This window comes from Tachypleus tridentatus, chromosome 8 (genome assembly GCF_004210375.1).
Source record: "Tachypleus tridentatus isolate NWPU-2018 chromosome 8, ASM421037v1, whole genome shotgun sequence".
NCBI lineage: Eukaryota > Metazoa > Arthropoda > Merostomata > Xiphosura > Limulidae > Tachypleus > Tachypleus tridentatus.
The window spans coordinates 7,299,739-7,326,706 of NC_134832.1; the positions used below are offsets into that span (position 1 = coordinate 7,299,739).

General features: G+C 31.0%; 1 protein-coding gene across 2 annotated transcripts; it reads left to right on the forward strand.

Annotated features, from left to right (window-relative positions):
- LOC143258476 (lamin-C-like) lies at positions 1-26,968 on the forward strand. Of its 2 annotated transcripts, none has more exons than XM_076517505.1 (6): positions 1-275; positions 693-833; positions 6,383-6,491; positions 9,900-10,020; positions 17,559-17,775; positions 26,582-26,968. In XM_076517505.1, the coding sequence occupies exons 1-6, from the start codon at positions 255-257 to the stop codon at positions 26,588-26,590; spliced, it is 618 nt and encodes a 205-aa protein (XP_076373620.1). In that variant the 5' UTR covers positions 1-254; the 3' UTR covers positions 26,591-26,968. The 2 variants fall into 2 exon arrangements, with proteins under 2 accessions (XP_076373620.1, XP_076373621.1); XM_076517506.1 differs by having other exon boundaries at positions 673-833; positions 26,582-26,906.

Sequence of the window (26,968 nt, forward strand, 5' to 3'; positions counted from 1 at the left end):
AGATGCTATGTGGAAAAATAGAAGGGAGGAAAAGCAGAGGGTGTCAAAGAACTAAATATATCGACAGCCTCAATAACTATGTCACCAAGAACTCAATGAGCAACATCGAGTTGATAAGGAGGATTGACAACAGAGAAGTCTGGCATGCCATGGTCGTCGATGTCTGCCGCAGATTTGACACATGAAGAAGAAGAAGGACCTGAACCTGGGATTGGAAAAGCCAACTTAAGTGACTGACAGCAAATTTTGACTTAATGCTTCAGTCTTCCTGGCAGGTCTTAATTTTACATATTTTTACCTTCATTTCCAAATACCATTATAGTGTACTACATCTTGTTAAGCACAGATAGCCTTGTAGCTTTGTGCCAGTAAACATGAAATACCTACCTACCAACCTACCTCTTACAACTGTAAACTAGATATAAAAATTGGATTTAATGCTATTTATGATTTTAATTCAAAACTTAAACTTTGTTTTGTTTTACCTTAATTCCTTTTTACAAATTTTAATAATTTTACTTTAATTTTAACTTTTTACCAGATGTTTGGCACAGATAACCTAGTTACTTTGTGCCGTAAAATTTGCCTTGAAGGTGACTCATATAAAACAACAACAACAAAAACTATAGACTCAATTTCACAAATCATTTAATTATTGCACTTTAAACTTAGAGGCAAAACCAATTCAACAGATGGAAATTGAAGAGACTGATGCTCAGAAAAAATATCAGTATGAACGAAAGCTAGCAGAGGCTTTACAGAAACTGCGGGAACAATATGAAAAACAAATCAAGATGAACAGAGAGGAATTTGAAACTGTGTATGTAATGAAGGTAGTAAACATATTTTTATATATTCTTTAAAATTGCAGTTACTAAGGAGACTTTTAGAATTGTATTAAAATAAAAATAAACTTCAACTTTACGTCTTTTTATATAAAATTTACATGTTCAAAGCACAAATTTTAAAATATTATATTTGCTGTAAATGTTAAAAGTACATTAACTTTCAGTTTAACTTGTGTTAGTATATTAAGATAACTTTATGGAAATACAATAGGAGATAAAAGAAATGCAGTTTTGTTAATGTACATTGAGTGTTTATAGTTAGATGAATGTGTATTTCATCAATACTTGTACACTTAAAAGTCCTGGAAAAGCAGAATAAAAGTGTTTTTTTTTGTAATTTCTCATATCTGCTTCTTAGCAAACTTACCAGTCATTGTATTTAATTTTTCATCATTTTAATGTTAAAATAATAAAATTACTTCTTAACTGGTGGTAATCTTGATAATTTATGGTAAAACATTTTATTTATATATTAGTATATTGTAAGTTATAAGGCTTGCATTTTAGAATCATCTTAGTCGAAACAAACATTTCTATACCAATAGTTCGGAGGTTTCATATGTTTTTGTAGTGTCAAAATCATATGAAAAATAAAATTATTATAGTCAACTTGTTTTTCTTATATAAAAAGATTTCTTTTGCAAACAGTATTTTGAGAGATTTATTAGTGATAAATATGTAAAAGTAATTTTAGAAGTAGTTAAAATGTTATGCACATCATAGATTTAGTATCAACATTGAAACTAGTCTTTAATATCATTCCTTTTTGGAATTAAGATAATGTTATTTTATATGTTGTTGTTGTTAACCATTTAGCTGTACAACTCTTGAAACATGTAGGAAATGATATAAAAATACTCAACTTTTGTTATCTTCAATAATAAGAGCTATGTACTTTATATAAATATTTAATGAAAGTAACTATTTAAGATAGTTTGATAAGCTGACAGTAATCATTTAAACATGTCCTCATTACAAGGCCTGTGAAATATCTTTGGCTATTTCAACTGGCAGTTGTTTGAAATTTGAAGTAATGAGAATTTGTAAGCAGGAAAAAAAAAGTTGTTCTTTTTAAGCAGGACAAATTTCCAGTATGCTTTTAAATATTACTACCAGTTTATATTATTTATTCTTTTTTGTTTCTGGTAGAAAGTTTTTTCTTATATATTTAATAGTTCACTATATATTTGTAATCTAGTATGGTTTCTGGATTACTTATGTATAAAATATTAAGTGAGTGTAATGTTATTATGTACTTTTATTCATTAAGCTGGATAGTATTAAGAAATAGCAAGTATTACAAACATGCATTCAATTTGAATGTATATGCTTTAAAGTTCTGAAATTTTAATGTTGTAATTTCAAAAATTAAAAAACTAAAGTGACATTGATATTTTATAATATTATCTCATATATTGTTTAAGTTGAAATAATAATTTTATTAGTATATATTTATGTGTATTATAAAAAGCCTCAACCGCAACTAAAAATTATAAAAAAATTACTTCATAAATTAAAAGATCACAGCATGGGCTATAATGTGATATACAAGTGTGCCCTGGGTTCTGGAAGTAACAGGAAAAGTAGGACTCGCATTGTGGTGAGGGTACGCTGTCCACCAGTCTTAATCTCCATTCCCAGGTCTCACATGTTAAAGAAAGAAGAATAAACATAAAATAAATTAGAAAAATAAGAATAAGTTAAGAGAGCTAAATGTTTTCCTTCACTGCCTGCAGGCAGTTTTGGGAAAGTTACTCCTCTGCTAAGAAAGTTAAGATAAGAGAAAACCAAAAACAAATAAGGCAATCTTACCTCTTATTGTTAGCATTCCAACTGTTAAAAGGTGAGATGAATAACTTAATTAGTAGTAAAGTAGACAAATTATACTAGTATAAATGTATTGAGGCTTAACTAAGCTACTTAACTAATAAATAACTGCTGGCTTTTAAAAATAGGTTTTCGCAGTTACCTATTACACTATTTTCAACAAAAGATCTTTCCATGTAATAGTCCAGTGGGAATCTGGGCCTTTTTCTGAATTTACCTAAATTTAATTCTCCCATTTCTTCTTCAAGTGAAGTATAAGAGATCCTTTCCACTTACTGATTTCCAGCTGCTAGAGTGGTGTTTCATGGAGAATCTTCATATGTAGGGTTTAGGACAATACAGTGATAAATAAGTCTTTGGTGACACTTCCGTTGTATTCTGGATCACCTCTCAAACGGCTACTGTATCCTTCTGCTGCTGCCAAAGTCTGTGCAGTATAGTCAAAGTAGTATATGTCATTAAGTCTGATCTCACCCTAACCACATTGCACATATTGGCTTGGCAACCAGTTGTGTGCAGGTGCTTGTTTATTCTTGCAACACTTTGGGCTCTTTTGCTTCTTCACCCCTTTAATTTCCAGGCATAAAATATACCCTGTATGAGACAAGATATGATCTTCCACCAGTGTGTACCTCTGCTATTGAGTGTCACACTCTATGAGGTTTCTATTGGGTGCTTTCTGGAAGGAACTCATCAAGGTAAACTTTTATACAAACCATTCCAACACTTCAGTGTGAGATTATAATATTTCTGCATGGAAGGTGAGTTATCCTCTGAGAAGTTAACATTTTCATAATTTGGAAATGTATTTATTATATACCAATTTCTACATACATTCCCACTTGACCTTCCACTTCTAGTGCACCTTTTCTTCATTAGAGAATGAAATTATCTCAAGTGCAAGTGCATAGAGGGAGTTAATATGCATGGAGGTTGTGGAGGTCTGTTGTTGCATGATGTCATAATGCACCATTGCAGTTCTTGTTAAGCACATAAATATAGGTAAGAGGTAATTCAAAACTACTGGCATGCAAATCTCTTAGAGAGACATTTGAGAGAAATAGCATTTATGTATGTGGGGTGTGAAATCTAGTAGAAATACACTTTCAAATTAGGAAAATGTTAAATATTGTAAATTTTTCTTATTTGATAAACAATCAATTGTATGATATAAAGCACAATGTATAGTACGTTATGTTTAATTTCTTTCATTTCTATTTCTTTCTAAAATATATGAAAGTTCTCAAAGAGTACAAAACTGTAGTTAGTAAAGTGCTCTACTACACCCAGCTTTTCTACAGCTTACACATGTAGCAGATACAACAGCCCATTACATTGTCACATTACTGTTTTTCATTTTTAAAAATTCAAAATATGCTAATCATTTGAAGCTTTCTAGTATTACTATAATGTAAGAAATGAGCATAAGTATTATGTGCATATGTGTCTGTGTAGGGTATTTAGGGTAGATATATTGAAAGATAGTCTCTCAATTTCCATACCCACAAAGGATATCTTTTATGCTAAAATTGTATGCAGTTTATGATATATTTTGAATTAATTTAGCATTATTCACATCTGATACAACTGTTGCTGTGTTGTGTAATTTTATGAGATGTTGATACTCGTTGATGATTTAAACAGGTAGTTTTATAGCAAATGATGTGAAAATTAGTGAGACCCTGTAAGTTTCTGAATTTGTCATGTGTGATTGTGTCAAACAAATTTTAAGGAATTATAACTTTATTTTAATTGTAGATGGGCATTTAATGATATTTGGTAATTGATTATTTAATAGATCCATTAATAGATTATATTTGATTCATTGATTAGTACAGTATTCCACAAACCATGATACGAAGAAGCAAAAAAGAAAAATGTGTAGTTGAAAAAGAAAGAATGAAAAAAGGGTTGGTTACAGGTTTTGCTAGCCACTTGTTTTTCCTTTAGTAAACATTTATAGATTAGTGTCTGTGTCAGATAACCTTAGTAACTTTGCTATAATGAAGACAGGACAAGACAGTTTGGTGGCAATATTTATTTACTAGGATAGTTGGAATAGCTTACCTCTATCACCATGGATCAAAGGCCATGTTATAGTGCTTGTTGACTTGCATTCAAAATTTTATTGAACTAATATTTTATGAATTTATGCCAGTAAGTTAAGTACCAAACTGTAGATTATATAGTTAATTACATAATTTAAAGTCAAATATTAAATTAACATAAATATCAATTTTTGTGAGTCATGTGATATGTTGTATGCAGCACTGGTTCAAAGTAGATGTTTGTTTTGTCAAAATACCAAGTGTATAGTTTCGTATGAATGAGGAACTCAAATTCTTGATGACGAAAAATTCACTTGAAGTAAAAATGTATCTCAGTAAATGGCTGGTATGGGCTTTAACACTTTTACTGATAAGGAGAGAACAGTGTTTCAACCTTCCTAGGTCATCTTCAGGTTAAGAAAACTGTAAAGGTCACTGTAATTAGAAGATATAATTGTTTATATTTGCCATTCTATGTTTTAAGAAATATAAGTTTAAGAACTTATTTGACAATAAATATTCTTGTGTGTATAGTATATAATAATTGAAATATGACTGTAACCAGATACTAGTCCACTAAAACACAGCCAAGACAGGTCACTTTGTAAAGACTAAAGATCACACTTATACTACTGAATTCAGTAACATGAGTGTAACTTTTGTAATGTTAGCCAGGCATGACTGGAAGGCCAATATAATAAAAATAATTAATATACATAAATGTATAATGTTATGAAATTTAGATATATTGGACTAAAGATTTATATTTTTGCTTTATAATTGTTAGTTATTTTATAATTGAAAAAAAAGCATAATTTATATATATTTTATCATTTTTATGTGACTGTTATGAGGTTGGTTAAATTTATGGACTGCTATAGTTAAAAACAAATGTATGAAATGAATTCTGGAGGTTTTAGAGATTACTCAAATATTTGAGTTTTTTGTGATGAAGAATAGTTTTTAATCATAACATGAAAATCACTTCCCATTCGGACTAGTTGTGAAACAAACTCAATTTTTACAAAAAATTGTTAGTAAAATAACTTCATTAAAATCTGATATTTTGTGAAAGTGTGCATACTGAATTAAAAATTATAGTTATAAATACTTGTGTATATTATACTGAACTTGTGAAAGAGTTAAAATTGTAATAATCAGAAACCCTTATTTTGATTTGCTATTTTCTTGACAGTTAATTATAGGTTGAATTAAGTTGTTATTGGAATAATTAAAAGCATTAATTTCAGTTAGTTGATTATTTTTGTGACATTTGGTTTGATCATAATTTCAATTAATTAGTTGTTAGAATAATTAACAAAATGATCATCAAAAACTAATTTTGATTAACTTATTATAAGTGAGACTGATCAGTGTAATTTCTTCTCATAGGTAATTGATTATATCTAATAAGTAAATCAACCAGCTGTTTTTATAATTATCAGTTACATATAATGTATCTTATCCATCATTAAATGCAGATATATATTAATGTTTATTTTCTAACTACAGAGTTTTAATTACTAAAACTCTTGATGCAGTAAGTTTTCTGTATATCTCTCTTTGAACATAATTTTTTGCTTAATTAGGTAATAAGCTCTGGTTTTCACATTTTAACTAGATTTCATATTATGTAATATATTGACTATTGTACTGTAGGTATCTGACCTTCAGAAACTTTTGGACATAAATTCATCATTAGTTTCCTCAACTAGGGAGGAAGTAAGAAAGTACAGATCTGATTCTGAAATACTGTCTTCCAAAGCTGGTGAGCTTGAAAGACTGATAAGAAAAGGGTACTTTTTTTAAATTTCACCAGTGTACTAGGGTTAAGTTCTGTTTTTGTGTGAGTTATTGCTTCTTATCATTTTATATCAGATTATGTATACAGTTGTATAACTAGTTGTGACAGATTTACTATCATGTCTCTGTTTTAGTATCAATGTTTGTTCAAATTAAATTTGTATTTAAAAGTGTATATAACTTGTACTGTTAAGCCTTTACTGTGAAACTCTTGTCTATTTACTAAAGTTGTAGAAAATTTTTGAGTGTAAGAACAACATTATATGTGTTTACTTAAACACTGATGAATCATCTGTATTGTTATGCAGGCTTGAAATTTGTAGAATCTCTCTTTGTGCCTCTAAATGTAACCAACATGACATTGCTAAGGCACAGTGTATATTATTGGTTTACTGTAGTTGGCGTGCTATAAACCTTGGAAGCTATAAATGTGATTAATGCTTAATGATTGGAAACTTCATATATTTGACCTGGAATGTTTTCAAAATCACAAGTCATTAAACTTCAGTGGTTTGACATTGGATATTAGTATTTTTTACAGAACATTATATATCCTAAGTGGTGGAATAAGTTGGTGTATGATCAGTGAAGAAAGAAAAATGCAGAAGTAGCTAGCTCACTGTTAAGTGATTTGTATATTGAAATATATTTGTATTAAAAAAGAAACTGTGTGTATCAGTCTTATTGGTAAATAGAGATTTAATACATATCATCATTTGTTTGACTTCTAAATTGCAATTTAACTCAGTTTTAGGTAATTTGAAATTGTAATACATAATGTAATGTGTATATACACTGCTGGCCAAAATCTTAAGGTCAATGAACATAAAGAAAAAATATGCATTTTGCATTGTTAGACTCAACCACTTATTTGAGTAGAGCTTCGAAAGATAAAAATACGCAAAGGGAAAATAAAAATAAAAAACTTTTTTAGCATTTAATAGTAAAAATGTGAACACTATGAAATTAGCTTAACTACTAGCTGGTCAAACGTTTAAGACCCTACTAAAATGAAGTATTAATCAGTAAACATGTAACGAAATTTAGTCATTTGTGTTCAAGCATTAGCATTTTCAACATCTCCCACTGACATCTCCCGTGTTACATTGGGTAAAAAGATGGCAAAGGCTAAAAAGTTGACAGAGTTTGAACATAGCAGAGTTGTCGAGCTGCAAAAGCAAGGTCTCTCTCAACGTGCCATCGCTGGTGAGATTGGGCCTAGTAAAACTGCTGTTGCAAATCTCTTAAAAGACCCTGAGGGATATGGAACCAGAATTTCAAGTGGTCAGCCCAAGGAAATTTCTCCGGAGTTAAGCAGGAGGATTCGACCGGTTGTCTGGCAAGACACCAGCTGATCATTGAACGAGATTAAAGCCCTTATAGATGCAGAATGCAGCTCAAGAACAATAAGACAGCATCTACGAGAGAAAGGCTTTAAAAACCGTAAACGTCTTCAAAGGCCACGTCTTCTTCCACACCACAAAACAGTTCGGTTAAACTTTGCTGAGAAGCACCAAACATGGGATGTAGAAAAGTGGAAAAAGGTTTTCTTCTCTGATGAGAAAAAATTTAACCTGGATGGTCCAGATGGTTTTCAACATTACTGGCACGATAAGGATATCCTACCAGAGACATTTTCTACACGACACAGTGGAGGAGGTTCCATCATGAACTGGGGTGCTTTCTCCTTCCATGGAACAATGGAGCTTCAGGTTATACAGGGGCATCAAACAGCAGCTAGCTATGTTGGCATGTTGGAGAGAGCATCCTTATTGACTGAAGGCTCTTGATTGTATGGAAATGAGTGGACAACACTGCAATCCACAATGCCTGCAGGACAAAGGACTTTTTCATGGCAAATAACATGATTCTTTTGGACCATCCAACGTGTTCGCCCAAACTGAACCCCATTTAAAATGTTTGGGGGTGGATGGCAAGGAAATTCTATAGAAATGAATATCGATTCCAAACAGTGCATGATCTTCACAAAGCCATCTTCACAACTAGAAATAACATTCCAGCCAGCTTTCTACAAACGCTTGTATTGACCATGCCAAAGTGAAGTTTTGAAATTATTCACAATGACGGCTCTGCAACTCGCTACTGAGACCTTTTGTTGGGCATTTCCTACCTTATTTAGGACTTCTTAAACTTTTGACCAGCTAGTATTTAGGCTAATTTCATAGTGTTGACATTTTCCCTATTAAATGCTAAAAACGTTTTTTATTCTTATTTTCATCTTTTGAAGCTCTACTCAAATAAGTGGTTGAGTCTACCAATGCAAAATGCATATTTTTTCTTAATGTTTATTGGCCTTAAGATTTTGGCCAGCACACATGCATGCACATGTTCAAAAAGACTGCAGAACATCAACATATTATTGTTTTTAGCTATATATTTTGTCTTAATCATGTTTTTTATAATAGTATGTAATAAAAACAAAATAATTAGGAGGAGATTTTTCATGAAATATTTAGTTTAAGTAACAATAGTTGATAGTAGATTTAATAACAATTTTTATGTGGCAATAAAATAAAACCTTGTAATGATTTTTTAAAGAAAAATAATGAACTGTGTTATATTACACTAAAGATAGATATGTTGTCCAACAATATATGTAGTATAGTTACAGTTTGATAGACATCCAGTTTTATATATAATCCTTTATTTTATTTTTGAAATTGTGATTATTATTTTTTTTTTATCTGGTACACAGTCATTGGTATCAACTAAATAATTTTTGTGGCCTAAAAAACCAAAAGAGTTCAGTGTTTATTGTGTACCTGAATCTGCATATCAAATGTGAGCTAAATTTTGTAATTTTTTTAATTTAGGAATTTCATTAACTGTTATTTTTTTCCAGTATGTAAATCATGATTAGTAAACAATCATTGTGTCAGCAAAACAATTTTTGCTGTTTTCTGACAGCAAAAATAAAAAAGTCAATGTTTATTTTATGCCTAAAGTTGCTTATAAAATATGGAATTAAAATTGGATTATTTTAAGTTTTGTTTGTCTTTTGAATTGAGAAATCTTGTGTATTAGTATTTTTTCTGAGATATGATTCAAAGTTACCGAATTAGAATGAACCTTAAAATAAACCATAATCTGAACTGCAAACGTATGTAAGTAAATGCCTATTCACTATCCATATCAGATAGACTTTTCTCTGAAATAGGAAGCATTTCCTTGTTGAGTTACTTTTTGCTTTAAACATAACCATGTGATTTGTTGTGCATTCCTTAAGAGAATAAGCGTAGCCCTGCTTTCCAGCCATAAGCCAAATTTTTTGGTTGAAAGTCATTCTATTAACTTTTAATGAATTCTGATGTTAATGTTTCTACAAATATTAGAAATTATTGTGTTTCTTTAGAGGACCTCTGCAGTGTGTGTCTAATATGTAGGGAGATTCTACAGATACGTTTCCAGCTCTCATTGACAGATGCATTTGGGCCATTAATGCTGATTATGTCGCTGATAGGTTTTATAAATGTGTGAGTGTTCATTTTTCAGTATATCTATCATATTCTCATAAGCGTAAATAAATGGTTCTTTCAAAACATACTGACTATCCACTGACTCTATAGCTATTTTGTGATATCCAAGGTTTCCACTTCTTGATCATCTAAGCATTGAGAACACTTGCTTCAATCTTTTATACCCCACTCAAATGCCTTAGGCAAATTCTAATTTGCAAATTTCTCCATTAACTTCAATGCACCCTTTATTTTGGTACTATATAACAGTAGTACTTCCAGTAATGCAACCAATTTTTCTCAAAAAAACTTTCAGCATGTGAATTTTATCATGGTCAGCATTTCTACAATTACCTTTTCTATTATAATTATACATTATTTAACAAAATCAAACTTATTGTCAGGTATGAATTCCTAAGTTAGTAGTTCCACTGCAGAGGTCAACTAGATTTCTTCTCTTCGACAGTTGAAGCTGTCTGTGATATGATTTGTTGCAAGATGGATATATATATATATATATGGACCAAGGGTGTGTTTCTGGGATGTTTTGAGGTGGCTTTTCCAAGTGATCTGGGCATGACTGACTCCTTCTTTTACTAGGTCAGCCTCAACAGAGGATCATTTTGAGCATCCACCTCCACATCCTTTTTTCACTTGTTTACTCTGGTCTCTCCTACTGCATTTGACTGTAGTCCTTCCTTGTTAGCAGAAAGGAAAGCAAGTGACTACTTGGTGTATCTCCTACTCATGATATTGCTGTTCATGCTGGGAGTTTTGCTGCTTAGTTATGTGATGGGATAGCTGTGTCTTGTCCCCATCATTTATTGTATCATTTTATTTTGGCGTATTATCACCAGGAGAAAGGTCTATTTAGATTTTCACAGATGAATCCCCCATTTTGGACCTGTAGGGTTCTAGATTGGAACCTTGTGATCACTTTAAACAGATCAGTTTTCTCACATTCATCTTACTTTTGTAACTGTTCTGAAATAATATCTTCAATCTAACTTTTACTTCAATTTTATCAACACTCCCTTTGGCAGTTTGAGAATGAGTTGGGGATTTTGCTGATGTATACCTCAGTCAGATTGTTTTCTTTTGTTCTTTCTTTAGTTTTCTGGTTGATTTCTTGTTGGATTTTGTTTGGTAGAGATGCTTTGGTAAAAAGGGCTCATTTAACATCTGCAATCAGGAAGTTATGGGAAGCTCTTTTTTTTTTATTATGTGTTATTTCTTTAGGATGAGTTAGGGATTTTGCTGATGTTTACCTCAGTCAGAATGTCCTCTTTCTTTCTTTCTTTTTTTAGTTTCCTGGTTGATTTGTTGTTGGGATTTAATTTGGTAGAGGCACTTTGTTGTTCATTTATCATCTTCTACCTTCAGGGAGTTAAAGGAAGCTCTTTTTTCTCCATCCCATGTTATTTGCTGAAATTCCAAAGATGTTAGAATCCAGAATTGGTACCTCCTGTTTCCTTTCTTTTTTTTTGTCCTTGGTTCCTTGTCTTTCTGATTCTAATTTGAGAATAATGACTGACGTTGTTTCACGAACCCCTCCTATGGTTCCCAGGTCTGTTGGTTACCATAATATAGTTCATCTGTGTTATTGAGGATCTTTGGTTCAAATGGACCAATGACTATCCAACTTTTTGGACATTTGGAGCACTTTCACCAGAGATCCATGGGTACTACAGGTCCTAGTTTCAGGGTTGGTCATTAAATTTATATAACTTCCATAACTGTCTGCTCAACCTTTTGATTTTTCACCTTCACAGATCCATGGTGAATGGAGCTCCATTCCCAGGCCATAAGAGAATTATTAGTAAAAAGAAAAAAAGACAGTATAAAGGGTTTATCTCATTCCTCAGGGATTTTATTGCCATTTATTTGTGGTACACGAGAAGACAGGAAATTAGCATCCAATCATCAGTATATCTTGACTCTGGAATCTTTTCTCTCCTTATTATGGCATTTTGTGCCAGGACACTAAATTTTCAAGTTTTATGTTACCAATGTTTACCTCCATATTCCTATAACAGAATCTTCCTAGGGGCTTTCCAGGTTTGTGCACAAGGGTCAGTTGCTACTGTTCTGGGCTCTTTCGTTTGGTCTTGTGTGAGCACCTTATATCTTCTGCAGAGTTGTTTGAGCTTTTTCTCTTCACCTGCATTTCTTGGGCCTATGCACACATGATTATATAAATGACTGCCTCCTTTTGGCCTCATCCTGTCAGTTAGCAGAACAACACTTTCAAATTCTCCTTTCAGAAGTCACTAAAGTGGGCTTCCTTATCAGATTGAAAAAAATATAATTTTGTCATTGATGCAGTATTTCGTCCCTTTTGGTGGTGTTTTTCAATACTTGTTTAAGTCTTACTCAACCAATCTCTCTCAGGCTTCAAGCTAAGAAAAGAGTCATTAAATCCTGTCTCATTCTCCTTCTGTCCAGATGGTTCTATCTTCATTAAGGGATATGGGTATCCCCTGAGCCTCTCATTCTTTTGAGATATGGTCTCTTCAGTGGTCACTACATTACTAATAGATCATTCATTTTGATCTTTTGGATCATCCTGTCTCATTACTTTTTTACCTGGTTATTGAATAAATTTGATGTTTACTGGAATGTTGTGTTTTTTAAGTTTTTTCCAAATGTTGGTTATTTTTTCGCTGATGTCAGGAACATATGGTATGCAGCAATATAAGGTTTTGTAGTTTGTTATATCTTGGGATTTATTGTTTGTTTGTTGCTGGTCTAGGTGTATGCATATAATTTTTTCATGTTTTTTGAGGAAATTTGTTGATATTGATGAAGTGTTGTTTTATTTTGTTGATTTCATTGTTACTTTTATTGGGTGAGCTTAGTTTTGTGGCTGTGTTTATTTGGTTTCTTAATATGTTGAGTTTTTGTTTTGTGTACTGAGTCACAGGGAATGTATAATCCAGTATGGGTGATTTTTCTGTAGATTTCTGTTTTGAATTGTGTATCAGTTCTAGTGACTTTGAGGTTAAGAAATGCTATTTGGTTAGTTTTTTCCCATTCACAGTTGAACTTAATGTTGGGGTTCATACTATGTAAAAACTACACTGACAAACACAACAACATAATTTATAAAATACAATGCAACAACTGCCATAACTTCTATATTGGAGAAACAAGCAGAAAAATGGGAACTAGATTCAAAGAACACAAAAAAAACACCTTCACACATTTTTGAACACTGCAAGTTAAATAAACACAACATAACAATAGAAAACATCCAGATATTAAGTAGGGAAACAAATAAAAACACATGCAAAATGAAAGAAGCCCTACTTATACAACAACTAAAACCAAAACTAAACCAATATAAGGAACACCTCTATATCTATACTAATTAGTTACCTAACATCCAACTGTAACGTCCTCTACCATCCCGTATCCATTTATTCCCTCATCCCTTAGATGTGTCCAGCAACAGTCACTTGCAAACTCTCTTTCTTAACCTGAAGATGATTTAGGAAGGTGAAAACATTGTTCTCTGCTTATCAATAAAAGCATTAATACTCATACCAGCTTTTCTGAGATACATTTTTATTTCAAGTGGGTTTCTCATCATTAACAAATACATTTTTATTAAGGACTGCACTACTCAAAATAATTATACAGATAAAGATACATGTGTTAACTGAAACTAAGGTTAATTCTGCAATTAACAGCTTGTAATATTGGGTAAAAAGACACTTTAATTTCATAACTGCTGGTTGTATCATGTTTATTTTCAAAATTATTAAATCATCTTGCTTACACTCAAAATAAAATTAGATTATTTTTGTGGTTTATATTGCAAAATAATTATCCTGAAAAGTTATATTTGCATAAATTGTGCACTTTTTATATACATGTCACCAGATTGTTTTGATTGGACAGTACAATCTCAATAAACTACTCACTTCTAAACATTTTTGTATAACTTTAGTATAAATACATGTAAATCTTGATTCATATGTTGTTTTATTCAGACATTATGCAAATGAAAATGTGCAAATTTTCCCATTTTTACATAGAGAATAGGTTAATTTCTTCATTTCAATATCCAGGTTACACAAGTAAAGTTTGAAGGGAATAATGACCATTTTCTGTACTTTTGCAACATAAGCAATTAAGAAATAGCACATACTATCCGGGAACAAAATTTGTGTTACATGGTGTTAGTGATGGATTATATATATACATATAATAACCATAAATTTTTAAGCCATGAACAAAACACATTTAAAATTAAACAAAATATGCTGCATATTTTTAAAAAAGATTCTAGGGTACAAGTTACAATGTGGGATTATAAAATGATCCTAGGTTTTAGAGATGACTGAAGAAGTAGATCCCACATTGCAGTGAGGATACACCATCTATCAGTTTTATCCTCCAATTCGCTTGTCTCACATTAGAAGATTAGAAATTTAGAAATGAGGAGAGTGAGATGTGGGTGCTGAAGCCCACAACACTTCACATCTATTAGGTTGAGGAATAATTCGTGAGCGTTTTTAAATACTTTATTCAAGCATTACATGCAAGACTATACAATACTTCAATGCATGAACACATTACACCCAAAACATTTATTATGATACTTTATTTCATGTAATACCTAGGTATATAGCATGCATTGGTTTAAACGAAATTGCAAGAAAGTAAATGCGAAAAGCAGATGGTGTCGAAAATGCTCGATTTTGTCCACTTGACATTCCATTTAATGAGCTGAAAATGAAAGCAAAAATTAAAGACATATGAAAATCAAACACACCATCTATTAGAGCAAAAATTTATCTACCAAATGACATGAAATATTTTGCAAAAGCATTTCATTTATGTATATATTTTTTTAACTTGAAAAAACGCTCACGAATTATTCCTCAACCCAATATGTTACCCTTCACTGCCTGCAGACCGTTGTGGGAAGGTAGTCAGTCACAGAGTTAAAATAAGAATAAGGAAAAGATGAACATAAAAATATGGAAAATAAAAAAACAAAATAAAAAATAAGGTAAAACTTGCCACTTGAAGTTAGCATTCCTTCCCCCAATATAGTAGAGGCACTAATTTAACACGAGATCAGTAAAATGATAGTTTACTGTGACTGTCGTGCTTTTATATGCGGCTCAAGATGTACATCTGCATAAAGTTTTGCCAAGTTCTTAAATTACTTTATTTTTAACTAAAAATAATTTTTGGTAAAATTTCTCCTATTTTACTTTCTTTTTCTTTTAATACATTTTTGCATTTAGTATAGAATAATTTGATAATTTTGATTAAAATTTCTTAATTAAATCCATTAGCTATTATTTTTTGTGTCAGTATGTCAACAATATTAATAAAATATTGTAATTTATTACAAGTTTTAGTGTCTGAATAACTGCAACTTTATAATGTTTATAATAGATGAGTGTGGCACATTACTATGTAAGGAGGGTAAACCAAAAATTGGAAAATCAAAATTTTTTCTTTTGTCAAAAATATTTATATTGATATCTTTTTTGTCATTTATTCAAATAGATATATATTTAAAACTCTTTGCTTCATAACATTAGAAAAATACTTTTAGGGTTGTAAAGTCTTTCACTCTGTTGCTGAAGTATTTTTAAAACTTTTTAAATGTCATTTGCCACAACATGTACACATTTTACATTTTAGGGTCATTTTACTCACTTAAAGAATAACTTTACAGATATATCCAATTGAGCAATAAAAGATCTTTCACTAAATTGTTTAATCAACTTTTCATTAAAGGTGATATAAAGTACATTATTTGTTTAAAGGTCATGCAGTCTACAATGAGGAATTGTAGAAAACATTTGGTAGGTGGCACTATTATTAGTTGTATTTTCTGGCTATTAATTTGAACATTTCTTTGATCCATCTTGTAACTTCAGAAACAAACTTACAATGTTTATTGTGCTATGTCAGGATTGGATTATTCTGTATCAATAATGAAAGAATCTCAAGATACAGCTTATAAAAAGAGAAGCTTAGTAAATGCAAAATGGGTTTGTAGAATAGTAGGCTCTCTTTATAAATGGAGTTTGAATTGTGTTTTGGCATACCATAGTTAGATTTTACTTGGCTAGAGCATTAGTCATGATTTTGCGTGAACCTGTGTACAAGTTACATCTGGATTTTCAGGAATGTTTAAAGTTACCTGCATTAAAGATTAATCATTTTTAATGTGCCCAAAAGCTAGTTTGTGTACTGTACAAGTACAAAAATGTGCCGAGTCAGACTATATTTCGATGAATGTTACATGGAAATGTTGTGATATAAGCAGGTGAACAAGTAAAACTGAATTTACTTGAAAGCAATTATCTATCAGTTTTAGTAGCATTTTTTTTTCCATCCCAAAACATAGTTCATATTTTAATATGATTTTCCTTTTGTTTCCCTGATTTTACTGGTATAGCCTGTTGTTTTTGCTCTTTCTATTTCATTGTATGTGATGTTAACAACTATGATTTAAATAGAGCAGATTATAGTCTGTTTATTTCAGTATAGAGTTAAAGTGGTGTGAGAAATAATTTATGGTTATGTGGTAAAATGTTAAAGAAAAACAGTTGAATTAAAAAGGAAATATAAAAGATATAAAAGTTCCCCAGATATGGAAACTTTTTGTAGTTCCTATAGGCCTTCTTTTCACTTCACAGTATGTTTTCATGTTACGTTATTTGTTGGAAAACTATACAAATTTTCTTATATGACAAGACATCAGGTAAGCTTAGGTTTATAGAGTATGGTAGATGATGGCAAAACATTTCAGTAGCTGATGCATGTCTCTGATCATTATTTTTGAATATTGTTACATTTATTATGTTCAAAGAATGCATTTAAAGTCAAGAAAAATTGAAAAAAAAAATTGTTAGATGCAAGTTGATTTGGACAAAGAATATTGTTACCTTGCCTGGCCTAATGTCATTTCGAAAGGTCATCCTAAGTCCATGAAAGATTCCTGTCGGTTTCTGCAGTGATTATTTACAACATATAGTTAGAAGCAATGATTATTGCAAAAGCAAAATTAAGTTTCAAAAGAAATATGTTAATATCATGTTAAAAATGGTTTGTTATATAAAAAGGAGCTTTATGATCAGTATTAAGAAAAAAGGAAATTTAAAATAAAAGGAATTGTGTTTTTAAAAGTTTCTTACAAAACAGTTTACATAGTATAAAAAATGATATAAAAAATATGAACTGAAATTAGATACTATAAAGCAGGATGGTTTAAGTTCATGCAATTTCATTAAATATTTCCCCTGCAAGAAGAAAAGAAGTAGGGATATCATGATGCATTTCCTGTCTCTAAATGGCTAAGCAGTACAAAAATAGTGATTTGGTATTCCACTCATACTGTACAAAAGATAAAGGGATTTAAGAATATTTAATTACTTTCATTTTGTGCTGTTTTCTAACTTAGGAAGCATGTTCAACATGTAAAACTTATGGAAACAGAAGAATGTGTGTGTGCAGATTCTGGTATTGTAAATTATATTTTTCATACTGTATAGAAGCAATATTCTGTACTCTACTAATTTCAGGTTGAATATTTCTTGTAATAAGTCAAGAACAGACAAAAGTGGTCAAAGCATCTCAGGTCATAGTTCTTCATTTCAAGGAGTGAAAAGAAAACACAGTATAGCTAAGAAGCAAAGCAGTACGACCATTCATGTCACAGCATCTGCTAAAGGTGATATTGAAATCACTGATCAAGATAAGGAAAGAAAGTATATCAAAATTCACAACAAAGGAGACCAGGTAATCTTGAAATTGATTTGTGTTTGTTTTTCACATAATTTTGTTAAAGGTGCCATTAAAAAAAAAAAGAAAAATTGAACTATAATCTTTGGCAACTTTGCACTTCCAATACCTTCTCACAATTGGCACAAATTTTCAGTGCTCACCACTAGACTTCCAGTTCCCACTTCTGTGTATCTAATTGCAAGTGATTATGCAGTAGCAGCTCTCCACTAATAGAATTGCAACACAACCTTTATTATAATCAACACTTTTTCTATACTTATAGTCATTAATCACTTCTTGATTGACAATACTGCTATACATACATGCTTGTTTTTACTTGTAAATTTGTCAAATTTTTTATACTTTGTATTTCTGATTTTCTTGGCTATGTTTTAATATTTCTTTCTTTATAAATGTTTTATAATGTTTGTAGATTCTACTCTGTTGCAAGTGCTGTGTGACCAGTTATTTCTTACTTTTTTGATGAACGTAAAGTCCATTCTGTGATCATGCTAGATGTCAGTTATGTTGTAACCTTTCCTACAGTGAATCTGGTGTACAATTCTAGATACCACCAGGTGTTGGTTGTGTGTGTCTGTTTTATTGTTATCTGTAGCTAACTAATTGCTTCACAGGTTTGGGTTATGCACACTGTAGAGATGGGGTGTTTAATAGGGTTGCTAGTAATTCTCTTTAGTGGTCTTTTTGCTTCATTAATGTATTCAGTCCTGACCCATATACTCGTGGATTAATCCTTTTGCAATGGGTCAGGGTTCAAAAGCCATGTCATTGTGTTTGTTAACTTGCATTCAAAATTTTATTGAACTGATGTTTTATGACTATATCAATGAAATTGTAGATTATAATTCAAATGTTAATATTATATATGAGTTAATTTCTTAATTTAAAAGTAAATATTGAATGTAGAAGTGTTTAAAATTAGATGTTTGTGATATCAAAATAGTAAATCTATAATTTTGTACAAATTAGGAACTCAGAATACTAATATTGGTGAGCCAGAATATAAAATAAGAACCTTGTAGCTTTTTATTTTGCTGAGATATGGCTTATGTACTGAATTAAATACAGTGGCTCTATTCAACTTTTTCATTTTTTTGAAGTGGTTCTTTATATACTCTTAACTACAGCTTAAAATGTCCCTAGAATGGTTTTTACCTGCCATTTCAATCTTTGAAAAGACTTCCATGTTCTTTTGATCCAGGTTTTCAATGAGGTAGGTTGTTTCTTTAGACTTCTCAAAGATTCATATTTTATAAAATCTAAAAGTATCTTAGTTACTACATTTAAAAATACAGTGAAATTTTGTGATATGAGTGAAGTTATTTATGACTTTTTGGTTATTCATCTGTGTTTTTAAAACCTTAAAAAAAATTGTCTCACATTCTTCACTTGCAAAATTTTGTTCAGCAGCAACCAAAGTACAAAGGTTGTAGTGAGAAGAGATAATTGTTTGTTTTACATCTCGATTTACTGTTCTAAATTTTTTAAAAATAAGTTTAATAATTTATTTCTAAATAGTAATAATCTATGCACATATATTTAATGTATAATAATTAAAATTTGACTGTATATTACAAAATACTAGTTCACTGAAACAGCCAAGACATGGAAGACTAAAGGTCATTTCTCAGTGTGAATTCCTGTACGTGGTGAGGGGACTTTCCAGGGAAGATTCTGTTCTTTCATTTTACCTCCTCTAGGATCTAAACAACCACCCATGTGTTTGCTGTGCATGATGACCCGTGAAGGGGAGGAGAGGATCTTGGTGGTTGAGGAGTCCATCCCTAACACACCACTTTGGCCTTGAATTCCTGTAGACGAGCGGCCTTGGGGTGGCCCCCCTTGGGTCAGTCGGCTGGTCCACTTGGACTAGGGTTGACCAAGTACCAGTGTTGGATGTTCTCAATAGGTGTTGTGGACATTGTATCTGATACTAGTGTTTGGGTATAGAGCTCACAAAGCCCTGGTGTTGCTTTAATGTCCTTGTTTGACATTGTATTGCATCCCTTCATGGGGCTCCATGGTGGGTGAGATCAGTGGGCACCAAAATATTTTTTTTTATTATGGATTTTCCAGATAAAAACTTAAATAGTGAAGAAACAGTCCATAGGTAAATGACCACATCTTGAAGATTCTGAGCAGCAATCTATAACACCTGCACCTCATTTTCTTATAGAACATTTTCTTTCAGACAAACCTTTAGGGAAGATGTCTCCCTTTTTCATTCAGAAGAGACTAGAGGGATTTGCTGGCTCTCCAGAGTCCGTAAAAAAGCTTTGCTCTGGTGACATATTGGTGGAAATATTCACATCTCAACACAGTGAACTCCTCTTGCATTCAAAGGCAATTGGGGATATATCTATTGAGGTTACGCCTTATACTACTTTGAATTTGTCGTGAGACGTTATTGTTGAGAGGGATTTGAAGAACATCCTTGAATCAGAGATTCTCGCTGGTTTCTCTACCCAAGGAGTTTTTGCAGTGAGGCATATCCCCACTCGCAGAAATGGAATTATGATGTCGACCACTGTCTTTATTCTGACATTTACATCACCATGTCCACCTGCCACCATTAAGACAGGTTCTCTTAATTGCAAGGTATGGCCATACATTCCAAACCCTCTCAGATGTTTCCAATGTCAGCAGTTTGATCACTCGAAGACATTATGTCGTGATTCCCTGATGTGCGGGAAAGAGTTTGCTGACACAGCAGTTAGATCTATCTGCTCTGGCACTATCTCTGCCTTGACTGTTCTATACATGGACTATGGTCCTGTATTCAAGGCTCGGCTCCATGCCAGTTGACAGTCGATTTGGAGTGAGCAACGTGATAACAAGCTTATCCATATAAAACCTTCTATTGGACTTTGGCCATCTTGCTTCTGTGAGAATTGAAAAGAGGAAGTTGTTCTAACTGGACTACGCATTGGTCACAAATTTTTAGCTTATCGTTTTCTTTTATGTGGGACTGATGCACTAAGTGTTGTTTGTGTACCACTCTTGTCACAATAAGCCACATTTTACTGTCTTGCCATTGTTGCAACTCTCAAGGACAACACCATTTTAATGTGATTCCATTTTAAGAATCAAAGTACATCTAGTTCGATTTGAAATTAGAAAATGGTTCTAACATCAAATAACTCAAAACCAGGACTGGAAAGGCCAAATTCAGGTGACTAACTGTGCTGTTTGAACTACCCGTTAGTCATCCTGGTGAGTTATAATAATTAAAATTACACTACAAGTCTATTAAAACTTGTATTTCTTTACTTTCTGAAAATGGTCATAATGTCAAGTTACTCGAAACCAGGACTGGAAAGGCCAACTTCAGGTGACTAACGGTGGTTTTTGAACTTACCTGTTAGTCTTCCTGGCGAGTTATGATAATTACAATTATGCTAAAGAAAGCCCTTTACAACTGTATTACTGTAGTTTTTCTGTCACAGCTGTAGACTAGATTGCCTAGTTGCTTTTCACCAAAAAACACCAAACCATCCAACTAAAGGTTAGTTTTTTGTTACTGAATAACGTGGCTTGAGTGCATGAACACTGCATCAGTGTAAGTTGTGTAATCTTAGGTAGGCATGATTGGTAAGTGAATTGAATAAAAAATAATAAATATATGTATTCATATATAGTATTATGAGGCTTAAGCTACTGAGACTAAACATTTGTATTCTTGTGTTATAATATGTAGTCATTTTAGTATAAAAAAGCATAATTTATATTTATTTCCTAATTTTTTCATGATTGTTACAAGATGTGATTAAGTGACAGTCCCACATAGGTAGAGGATAGAAAATAACATAAAATATAGTCTTCCCGAAAACAAACCTTTGAAATGCATTTAGGAGGTTTTAGAGATTACATAAATAGTATTTGAGATTTTTACACATAGACTAGTAATGAAACTCTTATTTTCCCAAACAAATCTTTAGAAAAATATTTCAATTAAAAAATCTGACTTTGTATAGGAATTACTTGTAATCTTTACTTAGTCTATCAAATTTTGTGAAGATACACATTATATCAAAATTGATAGTGAAAATTTAACATATGCAAATGTGTAGACGAACTTGTTTATATTATACCAAGCCCATTACACAAGGGTTAACACAAGTAAAACAAATAGATTGCTGCCTGCCTCAAATACTCTGTGGTATTGAGGCTTTTCCTACCATGGATCAAATGCTTAATTCCAGATGCCATCAAATTTGGGTTAATTGATACCATTGATATGGTAGCTCAACTTTTCAAAATACGTTAGCATGGTCACCCATTGCACTGTCTCCAGTGGTGCAGTCCTCTGGACTCCATAATTCATTTTCTCTCCCTTTTTTATAGTGGAGTATGGGTGTCCTTACCACTTACCAGTTCTAAGCCACTAGAATGAAGGCCTGTCCTCCTGAGTTATGAATTATACTACTAATTTGAGAGTGGGACAGTAGCATTTTGCAGATGTTGGTATATACCATTGATCTGATGTTCAGTACCAGATGCTAAGGTTGTAACACTATGCTGTATTTTTGTCTATGTATCATGAATGTAAGTCATTTGTAAAAAAGAAAACTATACTGTAACAACTGCAGGTATTAAAATAAATGTATAATGATAAGTTCATTACAAATGCAATTTCCCATTGGGGTATGATACTTGGTTTTCTCATGGTTTCTTTTTTTGATGCTTCTTAAAGGGATAATTTTTTTCACCCATTTCCAGTTCAATGCAGTATTCTAACCATTTTGTGAAAGGAGCTGAGCTGTCTTATTAGAAATTCACATTTTCCTAAACTGAAAATGTATTTCTGATAGCTACTTACCTTCTCTCATATTTCCCACCCAGACTACCCATTTCCAGTGATGTATGGTGTAAGTCCTATGAGCAGTCTCAAGGTGATTAAAAAGTGCAGATGTGGAGAGGGTTCTAGTTACACCTGGGGTTGTGGAGAGCTTCTGCATAATCATTTACATGTAAATATGTAGTGGAAGGCGAAACTAAATTTCACAAATTCTGCTTTTGATATTTCCAGTAAAGGAAAGGTAAGACTCTCCCCCTCCCAAATCAGTCATGAAAGATTTTGAGAATTATTTCATTCTACTGTTGTTTAAGATTGACCAATTTTAAAAGCTCTTTTCAGGTTATTTAGGTAAGGGGTTATTTGGATATAGCTCTTACATTTCTCTTGTTTAGGTTTGACTAATGTACAGCTTAAATGGATTGAACTTCCTTTGTATTTAAGTGTATGGACAGATTGGCTTATTGATTATTATGGCACCTGTTCATTACCTTCAATCAAATTATACAGGAAACTTCCACATAATTTTTTCTATAATAATTTACTAAATGTTGATAAATATTTGTTTTTCTTTATTTGACTTGTACGACCATTTGAAGTAAGTCTTCATTACTTATTTGTGTTTACAAGAATAATAATATTGTTTCATTGTATTGAAAATGTGTAAGTGTATACCACTGAAGTAAATTTGTAAAAATAATTTATTGTACATTTAAAGAAAATATTAATATTATTATAGAAACAGTCAAGACAAATCATGTCAGTAAGAAATACCTGTGTGAAAACAAATTGATTAAATCTGTGATGCAGAGAAAACCCACTTTTAGAGAAAAATATATGTAAAAATGGCTGGTAGTTTGTTTAGAATTTACATATGTAGATTGATTAAATATTGCTGATAAAAGATTATTAGATATCACCATGAGAGAACAACCATTCATAAATTAGGCACTCTTCACCCAAATGGCTTGAATTAATGTTTACTTTATCCTTCCTGATATTTTATCACACAGATAATTCGTACTGTTTCTTGAAGTTTTAAATTTACCTTTTATTTGAGTTTGTTATTATATCTTAATTTAACTAAATTTTTCACAGTCATTAAATCAAACAAAACATTTAAATATTGCAATATAATTAGACTGTACAGTCATTGTTATAATGGTTACTAAGGCATAGAATTCATAGTTTAAATCTTATGTTGTTCTGTTCACAATATGTTATAAACTTCATACACTTAAGAGCCTACATTATTTCTGAGGAAGGGTGGTAGCCTGAAACATTAATTAGAGTAATAAATACATAAGTGATATTTAACCTTTTTTTTATTGGCCACATAAACAAACAATGGATGACAGTTAAACTGAAAATTAAACATTTTTGTTGTGTATGATGCTAGCTACATAATAATAAGAATTTCAGAAATGTCAATGTGCTAGCTAAAATAGTAGTGTAATGAAAGTTTGTCTGTGTAGTCAAACAAGGTGGTTAGCAAAATATAGAAGGATGAAGATAAGAATGCTAATATATTTTAATATTAATTAAAATTAACTATTATTATACCCGGAAATTAAACGCAGCATCATTTTTCTTAATTTGTATGTTATTATATTTATGTTTAATTTCAGAAGTGGATGGGGATGTGTTTGTACAAAATAGTATTAAAAATATGTAAGTTAGAATGATTAAATTAAAGCAACTTGTGTTATATATCTTAAAATTTTAATTTGGAACAATATTTAAAATGCATTGTGAAAATTATATTTTGCTGAGTGAGCAATATTAAAAGACTACCTGTTTTGGTAGCTTTATGCTACCATCATCAGGAGCAAAATCCTACATAACAGGTGTGTAGTTTTATAGAGAAAATAATTCATTGTGATTTGTGAGGATGACATGAGTCATATCTAAGAACCCAATATTTCTTTTCAAAACTTTGTATTATCACCAGCTTATGCTTCATCTCTATATAACAAATAATCATTTATCTTCAGCACAAAATTTCTATTGATTCTTTAATATTCAATTCATTTTGAGTCTTAGGTTCATTTAAACGTTGTTTTATTACATCATTGTATTGAATGACTTATCTCAACTCATGTCTGTCTGTCCATAAAACTCTTCCCATGTTTTAAAACCGATTTGGATGAAACTTTGCATAATTTTCCAACATCATAATGGAAAGTTCTTAACAAAGTTTCATTACAGTTGAGTCTCTTTTAAAAAATAATATATATATGTATATATATTGTGCATTTGTTCACTTTTTTACAGAAATAAATCAATAACAACTTTATATTGTACCCAAATGAAAAATGTTACAAAATAACCATCATTAAAATTGGAAAAAATAATAGGACCTTAATTTATAATGTTTTGTCGTAAATTACTTTAATGGAAAAAAATGGTACATCTTTTCTTTTTTAATGATTTATATTAACTTTGTACATTTGTTATTATTAACAAAATTAAAACTTTTAAATAAAACTTATAAAACTATGGTAAAGTGAGTTAATGCAGAATTTCAAAGTGAGTCTTCATAGTGAAGAATCATTGGGATATTTTATAAGAAAAATTACTTTTACTGCTGGATAATGCACGTATGCATTAATGCTTCTTTAAAACTTTATTACCAGATCAGATTTGTTAGCGACATGTTCTTGGTTTGGAGATACTGAATTAAGAACATTTGCTGATCATCTAAACAGTGTTTGGTCATTCTAAATCTATTCAGTTCACATATGATGTTGATTGAGATTATTCTTTATCTTTTCATACTTATTATTGATAGAAAGAATAATGGAACTATTTAAAAACAACTTTATTGGAAACCACATTAAAATTGTCACCAATTTTCTCAATATCTAGCAGCTTTGTTGTACTTACAGAGACAGAACATTTAAAATTGTTCTAATTCTACTAGTTTGAAAAATTAATGGAATTAGATAAAAAGGCATTGCTAATAATAAAGTTATAATGTTCATGTAATTGAACATGTAATAGAAAGAAAATGTAACTTAGGTTTAATTAAGCATTTTACGTATTAAACAGTGTTTATGATAATATAATTAAAAATACCAGTAATATTACAACGTATACAAGATATAACCAGCCAGTTTGCCAGTGTATTCACAAAATGTAATTTTATTCCTATTTTTAAACTACTTAACAAAACTAAAACAATGCTTCCTAGCACTGAAGATAAGGAAAAATAAACATTATAGACATAAAAAGGTTATATATATGTTAAATTAGGTGTGAATGCTATAAAATATATATTGGTCTAAGTAAACATAATTTCAAATGTCTTCTTATTGAACATGAATGTTATGTGCATAACAAAAATATGCTAATTTTTTCACTTGCTGAACACATTGAAAGAAGTTCTATACAGTGGCATGAAACAATAAATCTAACTGTATTTAATATTAAAGAATCAATAGAAATTTTGTGCAGTAAATTAAATTTTTCTTTGTTCAATAAAGATGAAGGATTAGCTGGTGATAATGCAAGATTTTGGAAAGATACATTGACTTCTTATGTGCAACTCTCATATCACCCTGATAGATTACAATGAGTTAAGTCTTTTCTCTATAAAACTGGCTGTTTGTCATGTTAAGTTTTTACTTCTTATGATGGTTGCATAAAGCTACTGAAATATGTTAATTCTTTTAATTTTATTTATTGGCCATGTATTATTTTTATTGTGCATTTTAATCATTGATCCTATTTTTGATTGAATATCTGAATTGGCATAAAGATTAGGAAAATAAAATGTCAGTAGTGCTATATCTCATTTGTAAATAGGTCTATCAACTTAGAGTGTTAAAATTATTATTTAGTTCAGAATTATGAAGGGAAACTTAATGTTCATACTAATGAATAGAAAATTACATACTGCAGTGTTCCATAATGTTGCTAAAATCTTGGATATTAACTTTTTTTTCATGTCAGGATTTTTACTCTGAAATGCATTTGAAATTTTATTGTTGTACTTTGTTTTAGGTTTCCTGAATAAATTGCAAGAACAGTATTTATATTTGGCTAGCTACCACTTATGTTGTCCTTGTAGTTATGTGTTTGCATTTGGCTAGCTGCCACTTATGTTACCCTTGTAGTTATTATGTATTTGTATTTCTTTCTGCACTTCCAATATATTTTCTCTGTTTGATAAACTAAGGTCTCATATTTTGATGCCTAACGAAGCATACATTTCTACATTTGTGGAAATTATTTTAAATGGTTATAATAAATATTCTGTAGTTTTGGCTATTTGTTTACTGCCTTTGGCTTGTTTTCCATACATTAACAACACTTAGATATACTGACTTTTTTTTTCCGTTACCAGTATTTACTATTATCATTTGTTTTAAAATAGTTGAAGCCTATTTT

Coding starts and splice junctions, on each gene's coding strand:
- LOC143258476 (XM_076517505.1), top strand. CDS start 255: ATGCTTCAGTCTTCCTGGCAG. Junction 276..692: donor TGCTTCAGTCTTCCTGGCAG/GTCTTAATTTTA, acceptor CCAATTCAACAG/ATGGAAATTGAAGAGACTGA. Junction 6,492..9,899: donor AATACTGTCTTCCAAAGCTG/GTGAGCTTGAAA, acceptor GTGTTTCTTTAG/AGGACCTCTGCAGTGTGTGT.